The 17,427-nt window shown below is 55.1% G+C and overlaps 2 protein-coding genes across 5 annotated transcripts; both read left to right on the forward strand.

Moving 5' to 3' along the window:
- The first annotated feature begins 2,587 nt into the window (after positions 1–2,587).
- Positions 2,588–7,620, forward strand: GJB3 (gap junction protein beta 3). 4 transcript variants are annotated; one of them, XM_060082031.1, is made up of 2 exons: positions 2,588–3,148; positions 5,756–7,620. In XM_060082031.1, the coding sequence occupies exon 2, from the start codon at positions 5,812–5,814 to the stop codon at positions 6,622–6,624; it is 813 nt and encodes a 270-aa protein (XP_059938014.1). In that variant the 5' UTR covers positions 2,588–3,148; positions 5,756–5,811; the 3' UTR covers positions 6,625–7,620. The 4 variants fall into 4 exon arrangements, with proteins under 4 accessions (XP_059938014.1, XP_059938024.1, XP_059938042.1 ...); XM_060082041.1 differs by having other exon boundaries at positions 5,778–7,620; XM_060082059.1 differs by lacking the exon at positions 2,588–3,148 and adding an exon at positions 3,166–3,259 and having other exon boundaries at positions 5,778–7,620.
- Positions 7,621–14,393: 6,773 nt separating this feature from the next.
- On the forward strand, positions 14,394–15,395 carry GJA4 (gap junction protein alpha 4). Its single transcript, XM_060082072.1, has one exon. The coding sequence runs from the start codon at positions 14,394–14,396 to the stop codon at positions 15,393–15,395; it is 1,002 nt and encodes a 333-aa protein (XP_059938055.1).
- Positions 15,396–17,427: the final 2,032 nt, after the last annotated feature.

Raw genomic sequence — 17,427 nt, forward strand, 5'->3', positions numbered from 1 at the left:
GCAACAGACAAAGATGACTGTAGATTCTAGTGATTGGGAGACAATTAACAAGAAGCATAAGCAAAATATAAAATACGCTACATGATTCTAGTACTAAGGAGAAAGATAAAGCAGGAAGGGATGGAAGGAGCACGGAGACGGGAACTGCAATTTGAATGGGGCGGCTAGGCAAGGTGAGGGGGCAAGCCAGGCAGAGGTTTGGGGGTAAGTGTGTCAGCTAGAAGGAAGGGCAAGTTCACAGGGGCTGAGGCTAGGGAAGACCCACTGTGGACCCAGGACAGCAAGGAAGTCAATGAGGCAGGGAAGGGGGAGAGTCAAGAGGTGTGGAATATGAGGCCAGAGCACACTGGTGAGTCTGAGAAGGACCAGCTCACATAGGGTCCTAAAAGCCATCCTGATGCCTTTGGCTGTCATTCTGAGTGAGCAGGAAGCCTGTGGAGCATTTCTAGCAATAGATAGATGGGGCAAGGAATAAAGCAGGGTGACCAGCTGTAAGGCTATTGCAGTGATGCAGGAAAGAAATGATTCGTGACCTTAATGTTACCAGAATAATACTAATGGAGTCAGTGAGTAGTGTCCGGATTCTGAAAATAATCTGAAAGTAGAGACAAAATAATTCAGTGACATTGAAAGTGTGGACTCTTTGAGCCCGAGCCACCCGTTCTCCTTGCTCAGACCTTGCAATAAACCTTTCTCTGTTCCAAAGTCAAGAAAGAAAGAGAGAAGAGAGAGAGAGAGAGAGAGAAAGGAAGAAGGAGAGAGAGAGAGAAAGGAAGGAAGGAAGGGAGGGAGTGAGGGAGGGAGGGAGGAAGGAAGGAAAGAAGAAAGGAGTAGAGACAGAGAGAAAGAAAAAGAAAGAGAGAGAGAGTGAAAAAGAAAGAGAGAGTGAAAAAGAAAGAAAGAAAGAGAAAGGAAGGAAGGAAGGAAGGAAGAGAGTGGAAGGAAGGAAGGGAGGAAATAGAAAAGAAAGGGAAAGAAAAGAAGAGAAGAGAAAAGAAAAATTATTCACTGCCATTGAATGTGAGGTATGAGAAAAATGAGTCAACATGACTCTGTATGGGGCCTGAACAGGTAGATGAGTAACACTGCTGTTTACTCTAGGAGTACATGAGTAGAGAAGGTGGAGAGGAATCCAAGGAGTAGGTTGCTAGATAGAATACAGGACACTCAGTGAAATTCCAATTTCAGATAAACAACAGAAATTTTTTTTTTTAGTTTTAAGTATGTCTCATGGACTATGTGAAACTTAAATTTAACTGAGTGTCCTGGGTTTGGTTTTTTGTTTTTGCTTTTGTTTTGCTTCGTTTCTATATCTGGCAATCCCATTAAGAAGACGAATTTGGATGTGAGAAGTTTGCGATACCTGCTAGACGTCCTGAGAGAGAGGTTGAGTGGCAGCTGCACACAGGGGTCTGGAGTTCAGGGAAACGGTCTGGGCTGGAGATAAGTATTTAGGAGTTGTCAGCTGAATTTTGATATTTTGAACCCCGAGAGGGATTGCATTACCAAGAGACTGAGTGAGGACAGAGGAGTCCTAGGACTGAGCCCCCGGGCACCCCAATATTTAGAGGTCAGGGAGATCAGGGGGAACCAGCAAAGGAGATCTAGAAAGAAAGGCCAGAAAAGAAGGTGAAAAGCCAGGGGATGTGATGTGCTGGCCGCCAAACGCTGCTGGGAGTGCAGGGAAAGATAAGGGTTGAAACTTAACTGTGGGATTTAGCTACGGGAACCTTGGCAAGAGCGGTGTAGGTGGACTATATGGAGCAAAAGAGAGAGAGAGAGAAAGTAAAAGGAAGTGAGGAATCAAGACAACTCATCCGAGAAGTTATGCTATAAAGGAATGGAAAGAAACGAGGCAGATGCTGGAAAATGTGGGGTCAAGGGACTTTTGTTTGTCAAGACAGAGAAATACCAGAGTATCTATTGTCATGGGAAAGAGCAAAAGGGTGGGACGTCCCTGGTGGTGCAGTGGTTGGGAGTCTGCCTGCCAATGCAGGGGACACGGGTTCGAGTGTTAGTTTTCTACCAGCAGTAGTAGGTAGGGTGATGGTGCAATTGATCTTTCCAAGTTTGGAGTTACTTTTGAGAGTAAAAGCGGATGCTGTTAATTACACCAGGGCCACAGGCATAAACCAGTACAGTCCTGGGAAGATGCCTTGTATAATCACCCTCCAGCTAGCAACATCATCTCTGTCCAGACAAGGAGTGCTCAGGCCGTTTGGTGACTAAGATACCAGGATCCCTGGGAGGCCGGAAACCCTGGGGGTTCCCTAACCAGGCTGAGGCCCCGGGGCTCTCATTACGTTCCTAGTCGTGGCACACTAATAACTAAGACAAAGCGTCCTTATCCCCAGAGCCCAGCCCAGCCCAGCCCAACCGCAGACCCCGCCTCCCTCCGCAGGGGGTCTAAAGCGCAGGCTCCGCTCCCTCACCTCTCTCTTACTCCCGCCCCACACCGCACACGGGATTTGCCCCCAGCAGTAACTCCAGGCAACGGCCTCCCCCCATCCGGCCCTCACCCCTGGACGAAGGATCCCCCCATCTCCTGTCCAGGCGCAGTGCCCCTTCCTGCTGCGGGCACAGGGTCTGCCCCCTACCCTGGTTCTCCAAAGTGCCCATGCCCATTCCAGGACGCGGAGCCTGAGCCAAGCACCTACGCGGGGAGGGCAGCCTCCGGGAGTGGTCGAGACCCAGCGCCAGGCGGGGACAGTGACCCGCAGGGAGCGGACACAGTACCCGTGGTAACGCACGTGGGCGAGTCCTGATTGCAGTCCGTCCGGGGACCACTCTTAACCAGTTTAGAGCGCTTCACGCTCCGAATCTCATCGGACCCTTTGCCACAGCCATGCCCAGGGCCACAGGTGCCCCCGTTTCACACATGAAGAAGAAGCCCAGGCTCAGACGGGCGTCAAGCCCGGGAAAAGGTTGCCGGGGGAACGAGTGACAGTGTCTGGACTAAAACCCGACCCCCTGCGGCGGGCGGCTCCCGAGCTCCTCCCCTGACCCTCCCTCCTCCACGCCGCCCCCGGCTGTGCCTGCCGCCACGCGCCTCGCCGCCACTGCAGAGACTCGACTCCGGCCCCGCTCGCCTCCGCTGCGGGCCTCGAGAACGCGGGGTCCCGGCCCCCCGCTGGCCGCGCCGCTGCTGGTGAGTGCGGGGCGCCTCCCCACCCCGCGCCCACGGCCGCTGAGCGCTCCCCGGCGACCCCGGGCGGGGCGGAGGCTTGATCCTGCCTTCGGGCCAGGCTGAGACTGGCAGGTGAGGGGATGGGAGGAGGTCGAGGGAACTAGACCCACCCCACTCCCCACTTGCCTTCTCACCCCTCCGTTCCGGGCGGGGAGGGGGCTCCAGCTGCTGAAGGTGCCCGGACAACCCCCTCCCCCGTCGGCAGGCTCCCAAGCTGCCTGGAATGGACGGAAACTTGGTGCTGGTGACGGCTGGGGTAGGGGGTGGAGAGGGGAGGGGAGTTCTGCCCCGAGGAGGGGGCCGGCCGGCACTGTGGAGTGGCGGTGAAAGCTGGGCGCGCCTTGGTCCCAGGGCAGGGGAAAAGCGGATAGCTGGGAGCCGCTGCTGGGGGGCCGCATGGGGGACCAGATCCGGCTCCACCAGTCCCGGGCCTGGGCTTGGAGGGAAATTCTTTGCCGGTGAGTCGCGTCCCTAGGGTGTGTTAGACAGGACTGGGCAGACAGGACTGGAAGGTAGAAGGTGGGGGCCCAGGAGGGGGCAGCCCCCAGGTGGGCCGCCCTGAGAAGGCTCAGGTGGAAGCACCTGTCAGGGCCCCTCTCCTGCGGGGCTGGCAGACAGGGTTCCAACCTCCACTCCAGTCTCCTTGAACTCTCGCCAGGTGAGTGGCAGGCTGGGAAGGGAATGGTCTTTTACCACTCTTACCACAGCTCAAGAAAGTAGGAGTTATTTCCCTTTAGAGATAAGGAAAGAAGGTCAAAGAGATTAGGAGGACTTGGAAGTCGCCCAGGAAGAAGGCATAGAGCTGAAGCTTGAATCCAGATGTGACTCCATGCTCAATGCACATCCCACTGCCCCTCCCCAAAGGACAGGTCTTAGAAGGAGCTGAGTTGAGGCAGACACTTTCTTTTTATTCTAAGTATGTTACTGTGTGCTGCTGCCAGTGCATATAAAATAATCGCCCTTGTGAAACAGAAGTTCATGAAAATTCAGAGAGGTAGAGGATTAAACAAATACTTTAATTCCCACTGGTAATTAAATTCCGGGACGAAAATAAAGGGGACAGGAGCAGAGTGACTGGGAGGGCAGGGGCTTCCAGATCCAGGGTAATCTAGGGTGGCCTCTAAGAAGAGGATGTTTTAGCAGAGGCCTCAGTAATGAGAAGGATGCAGCCATGCCAGTTTCTGGAGGAAGAGCATTCTAGGCAGGAGGAATAATTACAAAGCCCCAGAGGCCCCCATTGCGGCCCGAGCAGAGAGGCAGTTGGAGGGTGTAGGAGAGTAGGGTGAGAATGTAGAAACTGGGGTTTTATTCTCAGCGTAATGAGAAGCTAGTAGAAAGTTTTAAACAAGGGAGTGACATGATTCAATTTAATGGACTCTGCGGGCACAGGAGCAGACACTTGAAGGCCAGCCAGGAGGCTTTGGTAATAATACCAGCAAGGATGATGGTGGTTTGGAGCAGGGGGGGTGGCGGTGGAGGGGTGAGAAGTGGTGATGCAGGGGTGGACCCTCAGTCAGCATGCATGCTCAGAGTCACAGAGCAGCTCCAGGAGCACTCACGTGTGCACACAAGCCCACACGTACACACGGAGAGGCATATGCTCCCAACACCCTTTGCAGCATGTAGACACTAGGTGCACTCAGGCAGACCCACCTGTCCACACCCTCTGAGTCATTCCAGGACTGGGAGGAAGATGTGTGATCTGGGGACCTGAACAAAGCATGACTCCCCACCACAAAGCTCCGGCATCCCGGATTGCTGGTGTGTCTGGGGCTCCCCCAGGTTCTGGCACAGGGAAGGAGGGTGTCCCTAGATTTTTCCTGGATCTGGTGTCCCCAGGAACCAGATCATTACCCTCTCCATGCACCCCCCCCAACCTGAACTGGTCTCCCAACTTCACCACCCGCTGCCTGTGGGACCTTGGGGAGATTATTTCCCCTCTCCAAGCCCCAGTTTCCTATCTGGGATTCCTCACCCCAACTTCACAGGATGATAGCGAGGCATCAACGAGGTAAGTTTTGAGAACCTGGTCTGGGGCAGGCATCCAGCAGAGAAATGGAGAGCAGGTGGTGGACAGCCCAGCCTTGAATTCAATTCTAGTTTTAAATGAGTGACTTGACCGCTCTAGATTTCACAATGGATAGCCAGCATTTATTGAGCACTTACTGTGTACTGAGTGCTTTGCAATCATTTTCTCATTTGATTATCAGTTTCTTCATCTGTCAGTGAGAAGCATAATAGTGTCTACCTCACAAGGTCCTTATAAGGATTAAATGAGATCCAGCACATAAAGTATTTAGCTCCTTGCCTGGCTCATTGTAAATGCTCAATAAATAATAACTGTTATTATCAGCAAATGCACATTCCCTTCCTTCTGGCGTATAGCTCTGTGACTTTGGGCAGGTTACTTAGCCTCTCTGCCTGTTTCCTCTCTGTAGCTTAGGAAGAATAACAGTCCTGATCTCATAGGGTCGTTGGGATGATCAAACGAATCCATCCACATAGAGAACTCAGAACAGCGCCTGGCACATAGTAAATGCTCTATAAATGTCATCTACTCATTCTCAGACCAGTTTCCCCATCCTGTCAGGCGGGCACGGCCCCCAGCGCCCCCACCAGGCACCATGGACTGGAAGACGCTCCAGGCCCTACTGAGCGGGGTGAACAAGTACTCCACAGCTTTCGGACGCATCTGGTTGTCGGTGGTGTTCGTCTTCCGCGTGCTGGTGTATGTGGTGGCTGCAGAGCGTGTGTGGGGGGACGAGCAGAAGGACTTTGACTGCAACACCAAGCAGCCAGGCTGCACCAACGTCTGCTACGACGAGTTCTTCCCCATCTCCAACATCCGCCTCTGGGCCCTGCAGCTCATCTTCGTCACGTGCCCATCGCTGCTGGTCATCCTGCACGTGGCCTACCGCGAGGAGCGGGAGCGGCGGCACCGCCAGAAACACGGCGACCAGTGCACCAAGCTGTACGACAACGCGGGCAAGAAGCACGGCGGCCTCTGGTGGACCTACCTGTTAAGCCTCATCTTCAAGCTCCTCATCGAATTCCTCTTCCTCTACCTGCTGCACACTCTCTGGTACGGCTTCAGCATGCCCCGCCTGGTCCAGTGCGCCAACGTGGCCCCCTGCCCCAACATCGTGGACTGCTACATCGCCCGGCCCACCGAGAAGAAGCTCTTCACCTACTTCATGGTGGGCGCCTCCGCCGTCTGCATCGTGCTCACCTTCTGCGAGATCTGCTACCTCATCTTCCACAGGGTCGTGCGAAGCCTTCCCAGAAAGAGCGGCCTCCGGGGCCACAGCCCCCCATCCTCCGCCAGCCAGGCCTCCACCTGCCGCTGCCACCACAAGCTGGTGGAGGCCGGGGAGTTGGGCCCGGATTCCGGCAACGAGAAGCTATGTGCTTCAGCACCCAACATGACCCCCATCTGACCACAGGCTGGGGAGCGAGCGATCCTGGGCTGCCCGTGGGGACAGGCAGGGAGGTATTGTGCCGGTGGAGGGGTCCTCCCAGGGCTGGGGGGCCCCACTCTGAATTCACTACGCTATTCAATCTCTTTAGCAGATTTTTTTTTTTTTTTTTTTTTGCGGTACGCGGGCCTCTCACTGTTGTGGCCTCTCCCGTTGCGGAGCACAGGTTCCAGACGCGCAGGCTCAGCGGCCATGGCTCACGGGTCCAGCCGCTCCACGGCATGTGGGAACTTCCCGGACCGGGACCCGAACCCGTGTCCCCTGCATCGGCAGGCGGACTCTCAACCACTGCGCCACCAGGGAAGCCCCTAGCAGATTTTTTGGAGCGCTGGGCACTGTGCTGTCTATCTGGTATAGGTCACACCACAGGCCCACTGGCAGCCCTCCTGGGAGAAAGACAAGCAAATTAACTACTGCCTGCAAGGGGACACTTAGAGGACTCTGCTGGGCTTCACCTAAGCCAGGAGGGGATAATGAGGAGAGGCTTCCCTGAGGGAGGAATGTTTAAGAGAGGTGAGAAGTGATTCCTAGCAGACAAAAGCAGGTGCAGAGGCCTGGAGGCCACAAAAGGAAAGATGCTTGCCCTGGGTCTGGTGAGATGTACCAGACCAAAGGGAATCTTCATTCCTTTGGGAGAAGCACCCAGATTCCTGGGATGGAAAGGAAGTATCCTCCCAGCAGTGGAGGTCTGGAGGCTGAGAGTGAGCCTGGGAAGGGGAGGAGTAGGCTCTGGTGATACCAGTAGGCTTGAGACACTCAGAGATCCTCTGGGTCACCACTGCCCTTTGGGAACCCCCCTCCCATCTTATTCCTCCACCCTCAGGCAGCTTTGCTCCCATCTTCCTCCCACAAGTGTACTCAGTGTGTTGCCAGCCTTTCAGACCCTACTCTCAGGGACTTGGGGTGGATGTGCTGATAGGAACATCCCCCAAGGCAATTTCTTTGAAATCAATAAAGGCTGTCTTTTATACAGGTTGACTCTCTTCTTTTCTCCCACACTCCCACCCACAAGACCCTGAGGGCAGAGAAGGTAGCCCCTCAGAAGGGGAGAGAGCTCCATGGCTCGAGCTGAATTTAGGCTGGGGCTGGGGTTGACCCAGGAGGGATCTGGCGCGGAACCTACAGATATACATGCTGTGATTGTAGACGTGGTCACAAGAGGGCGCTGTGCTCCCTCTACAACAGCACCGCTAGCCCTTCATAGTGAGGCCCTGCCCTGAGCGCACACAGTCACACCCCTCTGGTTGCAGACAAACCACACTCCTTCCTCCTTTGTAACCCGGTCACTGCCATCCACAACGTGCATCCCCACCCTGTGTACACAAAATCCCTGTTATTCGTACTCTCACTCCCATATGCTCACAACAGGCTCCTCTAAAGGCATGAAGCCCCAGCCTCACCCAAGCACTATCCACTCCTTCCATTTCCCCTGAGCATTTTCTCCACCCCAGGCCCCTGGCAGACACGAGGATTGCACAGGGGAATAGGACCTGAGCCCAAGGAGCTCAGAGCCTGGGGGAGACAGAGGCACACTCATCTCCTGCACTAACCAACCCCAGGTGGATCCCAGCCCCACTCCCAGCACGGTGTGATGACCTGAAATTTCAGGAACACCAACATCCAAGCCAGGACAGGATGGAAAGCAAAAGGGGGTGCAAGGCTATATTCACCCAGAGGAACATTTAGTAACTATCAAAGCCAAGGCCAGGAGCCAGAAATCCAGGAGGCAGTGAGCCAAGAGCCAATGCAGGCAGGGAAAGGACGGGTCATTGTGTCGACAGGACAGGCTGGGGTTCACCTTTGCTCTCACGCGTAGTCGTTACTGTGGTGCATAAGCCAGCCAAGTTTAAAGGGCCCGGGTTGGGCTGACACTCACCTCCCAGGTTAAATCATAGCTTAACCACTTCATGACCACAGCTTCACCATGCTGCACCTTGGACAGGCTTTCAGAACCTCAGTCTTGTCATCAATACAATGGGAATTTTATCAGTCAGGGTCTCAACAGGAAACAGACGGCACATTCAAACCAAGGAACTTCAAAGAGTTTCCTTGAGGGACTGTTTTTGAAGGTATAGGCATGATTAAGGAAACCCATAAAAGGTACCCTGGGGCTAGTACCAGGGTAGCAATGGATGGGTTGCCACACAAAGGCTGCAAGGATGCATCCAACTGCAGCAATCAAATAAATACCATGACTTCACTCTACCATCTCCTACTCACCTGCCAGAGGCTCCCACTGACCCAACACAACCAGAAACCAGAGGGCACAGAAGCCTATTGAGACAGTCAGTACGGGTCAGCCTCCCAGGGCACAGAGCAGATCTGAGGGGCAAAAGGAACATATTCAGCCCTGCACTCAGGACAGTATCCACTCCTAGGATTGTTGTAGAGATAAAAGGAGACAGTGTCATAACATGTTAGTTCAGCGCTAACATATCCAGTAAATATCCAGGCACAACCATGCCACCACCCACTCCCACAGTCTATTCCCAGCACAGCAGCCAGGGTGGTGCCATAAAACCTAAATCAGGCCATGTCACTCCTCTGCCCCAGACCTCCAAAGGCATCTCACACTGGCCTTTAGGGGCCTACAAGACCTGCCCCACCTGTTCCCTTTCTGAACCCTCATCTCTTCTCCTTGCTGACCTCACTCAGTCATGCTGACCTCCTTGCTCTCCCTCAGGCAGGAAACACCAGGCACATTCCTGCCTCAGGGCCTTTGCACTCTCTTTCCCTCTGCCTGGAATGTGCTTTCCTCCCGAGAACCACAGGGGTCCCTCCTTTCCTTCAGGGCCCGCATCAGAGGTCAGCTGCTTCATGAGAATTTCTCCCTTCTTCTGTTCAAAATTGAAACCACCACCCCCTGCGCCCTGATCCTCCTTTCCTGCTTTACTCTCCACCTAACAGGTATCACCAGCTAACATATTCTATATTCTGTCTGTCTCCCTCCGGCTAGAATGTAAAGCCCACAAGACAGGGAGTTCTGTTATTGCTGGTTCCTGGTTGATCTCCAGTGTCGAGGACAGAGCCGCAGCACCAGGCAGTGCTCAGTAAATAATTTGTTGAATTCATAAATTCGTATACGAGCCTGGGGCCCTGCTAGGTGCTGGGCGTGTAAACAGGACTCAGCTGCCTGTCCTCAAGGGGCTCCCAGACTAATAGGGGAGGGGGTAAAGACAAAGACAAGTAAACAATGCACCCTGGGTGGGGGAACGGGAAATGGGGATGGTTTCAAGTGTATAGAGTTTCAGTTTTGCAAGATGAAAATGCTCTGGAGATCTATTGCACAACAATGTGAATGTATGTAACACAACTAAACACCGCACCCAGGGGCAGTAGGTGAGCCGCTGAGAACATAAAGGCTCATCTAATCCAGAGGAGGCCAGCAAGGGGATTTCTGAGGGAAGGGACATGGAGGAAAGTCCTGAACGACTGTAGGGCTGAGCATGTGAGGGTGCCCCAGGCAGAGGGGACAGCACGGACAAAGGCCAGAGTCAAGTACAGCTGGATCACTGAGTGAAAGGGGAAGAGGGAGGAGGCTGGAGAGGTGCTTGAGGCCAGGAGGCAAAGGAGAGCCACAGAAGGGTTCTAAGCAGGGCAGCGTGTGGTCTGATTTCTGGCGAAGGGTGGGGCTGGGCTGGAAGCCAGGAGACCAGTTGGGAGGCCACTGAGATGGTGGCCTAAACAGGGTCAGGGCAGTGGGAACAGAGGGAGGTGTGGGGATCTAAGGATGTTTCCCAGGTGGAATGGCCAGGCTGTGGGATTGTCTTGGCTGACCCCGGCTCTTCCTTTCCAGGAAGGGGAGGGATCATTCAAACTCTGACCTCCAGAGCCCCTAAGGAAGGGGTGAGGGTGAGGGCAGCTCCTCCCTCCTTCCCAGTAGCTGGGATCACAAAAGCTTTGGGAGGGCCTGGGCCCAGCCACAGGAGAGGAACTCTGGGAGCAGAGGCTGTAGTGGGGGCGTGGTGAGAACCCGCCTCCAGGGACCTCGGTTCTCATGGCCTCAGGGGTCAGAATTTCATGGGCTCCTCGTCAGCTTTGGAAATCCAGGAGGCTCAGCTCATCATGGCCCTGAGGGACAGTCCTGGAAGGGGAAGCTAGCTCGGCCTCCTGAAGTTGAGGTCTGGGCTGAGCCCACCACACTTGCTGCCCCAGAAGTCCTCCTGCGAGGGCTGAAGGCAGGACCCTGGGGCACCCACCCTGGGGCACCAGGAATCCAAAGATTGAATCCTGTTGTGGAGAAACACGGGACCTTTCTGACACCGGCCCCAGGCCTTGGACCCCTCCTGCCACATTCCCTGTCCTTAGCTGTCCTATCCTTCACCAACATTCTGACCCCAGCTCCCTCCCTTTCAGCCCTTTCTGCTCCCACCAAGACCAAGCCACTGACCCTTTTTGTCACAAAAATGTTTTGTTACAACGTTTTTAGCCACCATCCATTGGAAAACTTGCTGTGTACTAGTATTTTGCTATGTGCTTTGATTGGATCTCCCATCAGCCCTATACAGTAGGAACTATTACCTCCCCAATCTATAGGGGAAGAAACTGAGGCACAGGGGTTTAAACAACGTGCCTAAGGGCACAGAGATAAACAGAAAAGTCTCAACTTCTAGGTCCCACTGCCTCTCCCACAAGGCCGGTGAAGCCTCAGGACCTCGCAGCCCCCAGTCCTTGGGCCTTTGCTCATGCTGTTCTTCTGCCTAGAATGCTCTCCCCCCAACCCCCATCTGGCTGACGAAAGCAAGTTTCACATATTGCAGTATGGGAAAGTCATTCTGCCTTGTACATGAGTTAATTTGAATTTTATGCTAACTAAAACAGCCTGTTTGTGACCTATCAAACCTACGTTGTTCATCTGCTTTAATTATTAAAGAAAAGGGTGCATTGACCAGAAGTTAAGAATGTTCATGTTAAAAATAAAGGTCACATCATGCCTCCCTTCCTGGGACGCCCGGCTGCTACTCCTGCAATGACGACTCCCTTCCCAGGTGCCAAGGCCGTACTGACTCACTGTGTGCTGCTGAGCTGTGGCTTTTCGGGCTTTGGGGTTTTTTGGTTTTTGTTTTTCTTGAAACCTTGAAGGAATGTATCCCTGACTTGTTTGATGTTCTTTGTTCTGACAAGATATAAACTGTGCTGAAAACCATGCTTCTCCAGAGCAGTTCCTCAGAGTTATCTGAGAGGCTATTTCCTGGACACGAATCCTCAGTTTGGCTCAAATAAAACTCTTTTCTATTCCTACTATAGATTGTTGATTGTGCCCATCGACGTGGCTAGCGCAGTCCCCTCCAGGAAACGCTCCTAACCAAGTCCCTCTGAGTCTGGTAGTTCTCAGGAGAACTGTGTGCATTTACTCTAACCCAAGGGCTGATATGCTCAGTTCCCACCTTCTGCTCCAGCCAGTGGGAGCCCCAGGCCAGAGGCCACACCTGGCTGGTTTGTGGTGAAATCCCCAGCTCCACATACAGTGCCTGCAGCACACGAGTGTTCACACACAGGGTGATGCCCGAATGCACAATGGCAGGCTCTGCCCACCCTTAATTCCTTTGGATGTCTCCCCCCACCCCGTCTTTAGAGGCATGAGAATGGGATCCAAGCTAATGGTCGGGAGAGTCCCCCCCAGCCATCACCTCCCCAGTCTCACGTGGTCCATGGGCACTGCTTAGTGCCCTCTGATTGTGTAGCCTGCCCAGGAGTGGGGATGTTTGAGAATTCTGCAAGAACAGGGGCTGGGTAGAGACCCCAGCTCCACCACAGGCGCCAGGGAGGGCAGATTATAACCCTTCTCTCCCATTGTGGTTCCCCATGCCCTAATGAGTCTTTTTTTTTTTTTTTTTTTTTTTTGCGGTATGCGGGCCTCTCACTGTTGTGGCCTCCCCCGTTGCGGAGCACAGGCTCCGGACGCGCAGGCTCAGCGGCCATGGCTCACGGGCCCAGCCGCTCCGCGGCACATGGGATCCTCCCAGCCCGGGGCACGAACCCGTATCCCCTGCATCGGCAGGCGGACTCTCAACCACTTGCGCCACCAGGGAGGCCCCCTAATGAGTCTTGATTACCAAGTCCTGGCACTGCGTGGGGCACCCCGTGGCCACCCCACAAATGAGAGGTCTTCTCCCTTCTCACCAAGGGGTCAAGCAGATGCCCTTCCCTGGAGGCCCCCTCACCCTCATCCCCACCCACCCATCTCTCACAGCCTCTCAGGCCAGTTGCCTGAGATCAGAAAGTCCTGGCTGCAATCCTTTCAAATGTAGCCACCCTGGGAACTCAAAACTCCGAAACCCCCTCTGCGAGAACCTGTTCCACAGCCAAAGAAGCTGAGGCTGGGAGAGTCTGTCGGCCTGAAGACCTCGGAGGGCAGACATGGAAAGCAGCGGTTTCTCATCCTCTTCCCTCTCGGACCCCCGGTGCCACCTCCCGGGCCCCTTCCTTGAGTGTGGCTGCAGGGAGCCTGCACCTCCCGTCCCGCCCCCGCTCGGCTCGGAACAGCGCCCGCCGCCCTCCCGCCGCTTCCTGACCCCACCCCGCCCCGCGTGCTATTTAAGGCGCCCCCGCCGCCAGGCGCCGTCCAGCAGGCAGGGCTCCCACGGGCGCCGCTCCGGCCGACGCGCGTCCCCCTCGCCACCTGGGCCGCCGGCAGGCAGGCGGTGAGTTGGGCTGGGGCGCCACCTGCCAGCTGACGAGCGGGCAGGGACAGGTTGCCACGTGCCAGGGGCTGAGGGTGGCTGCTGGGGGACCCACCGCGGCCGCGCTCACCCAGCCTGTGCTAAGCCAGGCTCCTGCCTCCTTCGGTTGCATCCTTAGAACCCTAGGCGGTAAGAACAGTATCATTTCCATTTTACAGGAGAGTGCTCAGAGGTCGTCACTTATCCAAGGTCCCAGTTTGTAGAAGAGTCAGAATTTGAACCCAGGTCTGGTTCCAGAGCCTGGCTCTAAGCAGCTCTGCTCCTGGGGAGAAGCACCACCCCTGCCCCTTTCCCCTACCTTCCTCCCCCCACTCTCCCCGTGATGTTCTGGGAACTCTGTGGCCTGTGCCTCCACCCTGCTATGACAATTCCTTTCAAGAGTCTAGAATTTGGCAGAAACAGCTTTGGCAGGGGGAGGGGATAGAGAAAGGGGACAGGATCAAGTGTTGGTACTTAAGCGGCAGGTGGTCAGTATCGCTGACAGGTGGAGCTAATGCAGGATGCTGCCTTGAGTGTCTAGCATGCCTTCACCCACCCCACCATAAACTCAGAGGTTAGAGTGAGGCCAGCTGGGTGAGAGCGGGTGGGGTGGGGAGTGGGGACCTGAGGCTTTCGGCCCCCTGAGAAGCTGAAGGTGTCACCACCACCCCCACTGCGGGGGACAGCCTGTCCTGAGCAAAAGGGAGGAGGGGCATGGCACAGCTGTGTGACCTTGGATAAGTTCCTCAAATTCTCTATTCCCTTAGGCTCAGGAGCCTCACCTTGATCCAGACCTCCTTCGGCTGTGGTCACCCTGGGACTGCAGCTGGGAACAAGAGGGACACATGTGACTAGACAGGGACCCTAGCTGTACCCTTGCCAGAGCTTAGCAGTCATCATCCAAAGATCTGGGTGTGAGTCCCCAGGCCAGTCCCTTCCCCTCCTGGAGCTCAGTTTCCCTGTAGGTAAAATGGGTGTGGCCGGCCTCCCTGCAGGCTTATTGCTAGGACAGCTGAGAAGGATGCTGACAGTGTCCTCTGTCTCCCTGCAGACGGAGGCCCAGGAACCATGGGCGACTGGGGCTTCCTTGAGAAGCTGCTGGACCAGGTCCAGGAGCACTCGACCGTGGTGGGCAAGATCTGGCTGACGGTCCTTTTCATCTTCCGCATCCTCATCCTGGGCCTGGCTGGTGAGTCAGTGTGGGGCGACGAGCAGTCGGATTTCGAGTGTAACACGGCCCAGCCAGGCTGCACCAACGTCTGCTACGACCAGGCCTTCCCCATCTCCCACATCCGCTACTGGGTGCTGCAGTTCCTCTTCGTCAGCACGCCCACCCTGGTCTACCTGGGCCATGTCATTTACCTGTCTCGGCGCGAGGAGCGGCTGCGGCAGAAAGAGGGGGAGCTGCGGGCACTGCCGGCCAAGGACCCACGCGTGGAGCGGGCGCTGGCAGCCATAGAGCGACAGATGGCCAAGATCTCGGTGGCGGAGGACGGTCACCTGCGGATCCGCGGGGCGCTGATGGGCACCTATGTGGCCAGCGTGCTCTGCAAGAGTGTGCTAGAGGCAGGCTTCCTGTACGGCCAGTGGCGTCTCTATGGCTGGACCATGGAGCCTGTGTTCGTGTGCCAGCGCTCACCCTGCCCCTACCTCGTAGATTGCTTTGTCTCACGCCCCACAGAGAAGACTATCTTCATCATCTTCATGCTGGTGGTTGGACTCATCTCCCTGGTGCTCAACCTGCTGGAGCTGGCGTACCTGCTGTGCCGCTGCCTTAACCGGGCCATGAGGGCCCGGCAGAGCCAGGACACGCCCCCAGCCCAGGGCGCCTCCTCGGAGCCTTATGCTGACCAGGTCTTCTTCTACCTCCCCGTGGGTGAGGGGCCCTCATCCCCGCCATGCCCCACCTACAATGGGCTCTCGTCCAGTGAGCAGAACTGGGCCAACCTGACTACGGAGGAGAGGCTGGCTTCTTCCAGACACCCCCTCTTCCTGGACCCGCCCCCCCAGAGTGGCCAGAAATCCCCCAGTCGCCCCAGCAGCTCTGCTTCCAAGAAACAGTATGTATAAGAGCCCGGGAAGTCTTGCTGCCTTTCGTGCAAGACTCTGCAGAGATGACTGGGGCTGGGGAAGCAGGTGCTTGCTGGCCAGAAGGCCTCACTGCATGTTGTTCTTGAACACCTGGGGCCTTCCTGGTGACCAGAGGGCACCATAGTTTCCCCTCCAGAATGTGGCTTTGTCCCAGGCACAGACAGAGGCAGCTTGGGGTGCTCTTGGCCAAGGGTGTTTGGGCCCTGTGGTCTTTTTCACGGTGTTCAAAGGGACTCGGAGACAACTTCCTCCACCCCCACCCCCACCCCCATGGAAGATTCACCTCTGCCCAGGTTGTCCACACACCCTGTCCTCACAGAAAAAGGCTGGTCGAGGCTGCTGGGTCAGCCTTGATCCCACACACAGACAGAGCCTGTGCTGGATCTGGCCCTGTCAAGGGGACTGGGGTCTTGTTCTCATCACTCCTTCCTAGTTCTGCTGTTTATCCTTCTAAAATAAACAGGACTTGACCACAAGCGAGGTGTGTATTGATACTGTCATGATGTGCCTACGGTGGGGGGACAGCTGCTTTACCCAGGCTTCCTTTTTGGTCCTGCATAATCTGTCTTTGGCCTTAGCAATCCCAACACCAGGCAGCACCTTAAACCCTCAAACTCCTACATACTGCCTCTCAGCAGCTCTGAGTCCTAAACACTGCCTTTTGAAATGCCCCAGCACCAGCCCCCTCAACCTGCCCCTTAATCAGTGGCCAAAGCAGACTCTGTCCCCATCCTGCCCCATGGCCATCCAGTGCCCCGGCCACTGGATGCAGTGTGCTTCCTTACTGGACACTGCTCCCCACCCTGCCTGCATGCCAGCCAAGCCCTTCAGAGTCCAGCTCAAATGGGCCTGCACCCCTTGGTATTTGGGGAGGCAGGTTTAGATCACTTGCCCCCTCCTACCTTGGCCCTGTCTATTCTGCCCACCAGAAGGAGCAACTCAAGGACCTGCATCGTAAATCCTCCCCATGCACCTAAAACTCACACAGTGAGAACAGACAGTGGCAGTGTAGAGAGGTGGAAGGGACGGCCAGGGTCCAGTGGAGGAATCGAATCTTGCCTCTGAGTCACAAAGGTTGCAGGAAAAAAAAAAAAAAGCAATTGAACTAGATCTTGACAGATAAATAGGAGTCTGCTGGGGAGGGAAGAGGACACCTTATTTGGACAGAAAACTGCAAAGGCATGGAGGAGGGGAACCGTTGGGGACTGAGGGGGTGCTTAGGGCCTGATGAGCCATCTAGGACATGGGAAGTACAGCTGAGGATAACCCCAGTGTTGGCAGGGTTGACGTGGAAGGTGACCCCGATGGAGGGAACACTCAGTGGCCCTCGGAGGCAAGCTGTTGCCTGCTGGTTGTCCTCCCCTACCCAGGGAGATCTGGGGGTGGAGTTGGAGGAGGGGATGGGATCCATCTCACGTGGCCACATGCTTCTCCTTGAGAACCATTATAGCGGGTGAGCAACCTTCCCCTGGCCCATCAAGATAGGTCTTCAAAACACCAGCTCTGTATCCTTCACCCCAGAATTCACTCACTCACTGCTTATCCATCAAGTCTGAATGCTCGGCCTGATAAGTTACAGCCCTCACTCTTCCAGCTTTGGTTCCCACTGTTCCCTCTGAACCCCTGAGATCCAATCAGACCAGCCTCCTCACAGCTCCCCAAACTCACTGGGTATGTTCTCACCCTGCTCCTTTGCCAGCCTAGAGTGCCTCTTCCCCACACTTCCAAACCCCACCAGTCCTTCATACACTTCTGTACCCTGGAAAAGGCAGAGCCTGAAGTAGAAGAAAGAGTAAGATGAGTTTTGATGTTAGAGGGTCCTCAAATTAAATGCTGCCTGTAATACGTATAAAGCCATGTGGTCTTAAGTCAATCATTTCACTTCTCCAAGTCTGAGTTTTCTCAGCTATAAAATGCACATAATATTGCCTGCCTCACAGGTGCAAGAAATAAAAACAAGACAAAGTATGTGAGTGCACCTGGCTCCTAATGCCATGCAATAAAATTCAGC

Source organism: Mesoplodon densirostris, chromosome 2 (genome assembly GCF_025265405.1).
Source record: "Mesoplodon densirostris isolate mMesDen1 chromosome 2, mMesDen1 primary haplotype, whole genome shotgun sequence".
NCBI classification, from domain to species: Eukaryota; Metazoa; Chordata; class Mammalia; order Artiodactyla; family Ziphiidae; genus Mesoplodon; species Mesoplodon densirostris.

Coding starts and splice junctions, on each gene's coding strand:
- GJA4 (XM_060082072.1), top strand. CDS start 14,394: ATGGGCGACTGGGGCTTCCTTGAGAAGCTGCTGGACCAGGTCCAGGAG.
- GJB3 (XM_060082031.1), top strand. CDS start 5,812: ATGGACTGGAAGACGCTCCAGGCCCTACTGAGCGGGGTGAACAAGTAC.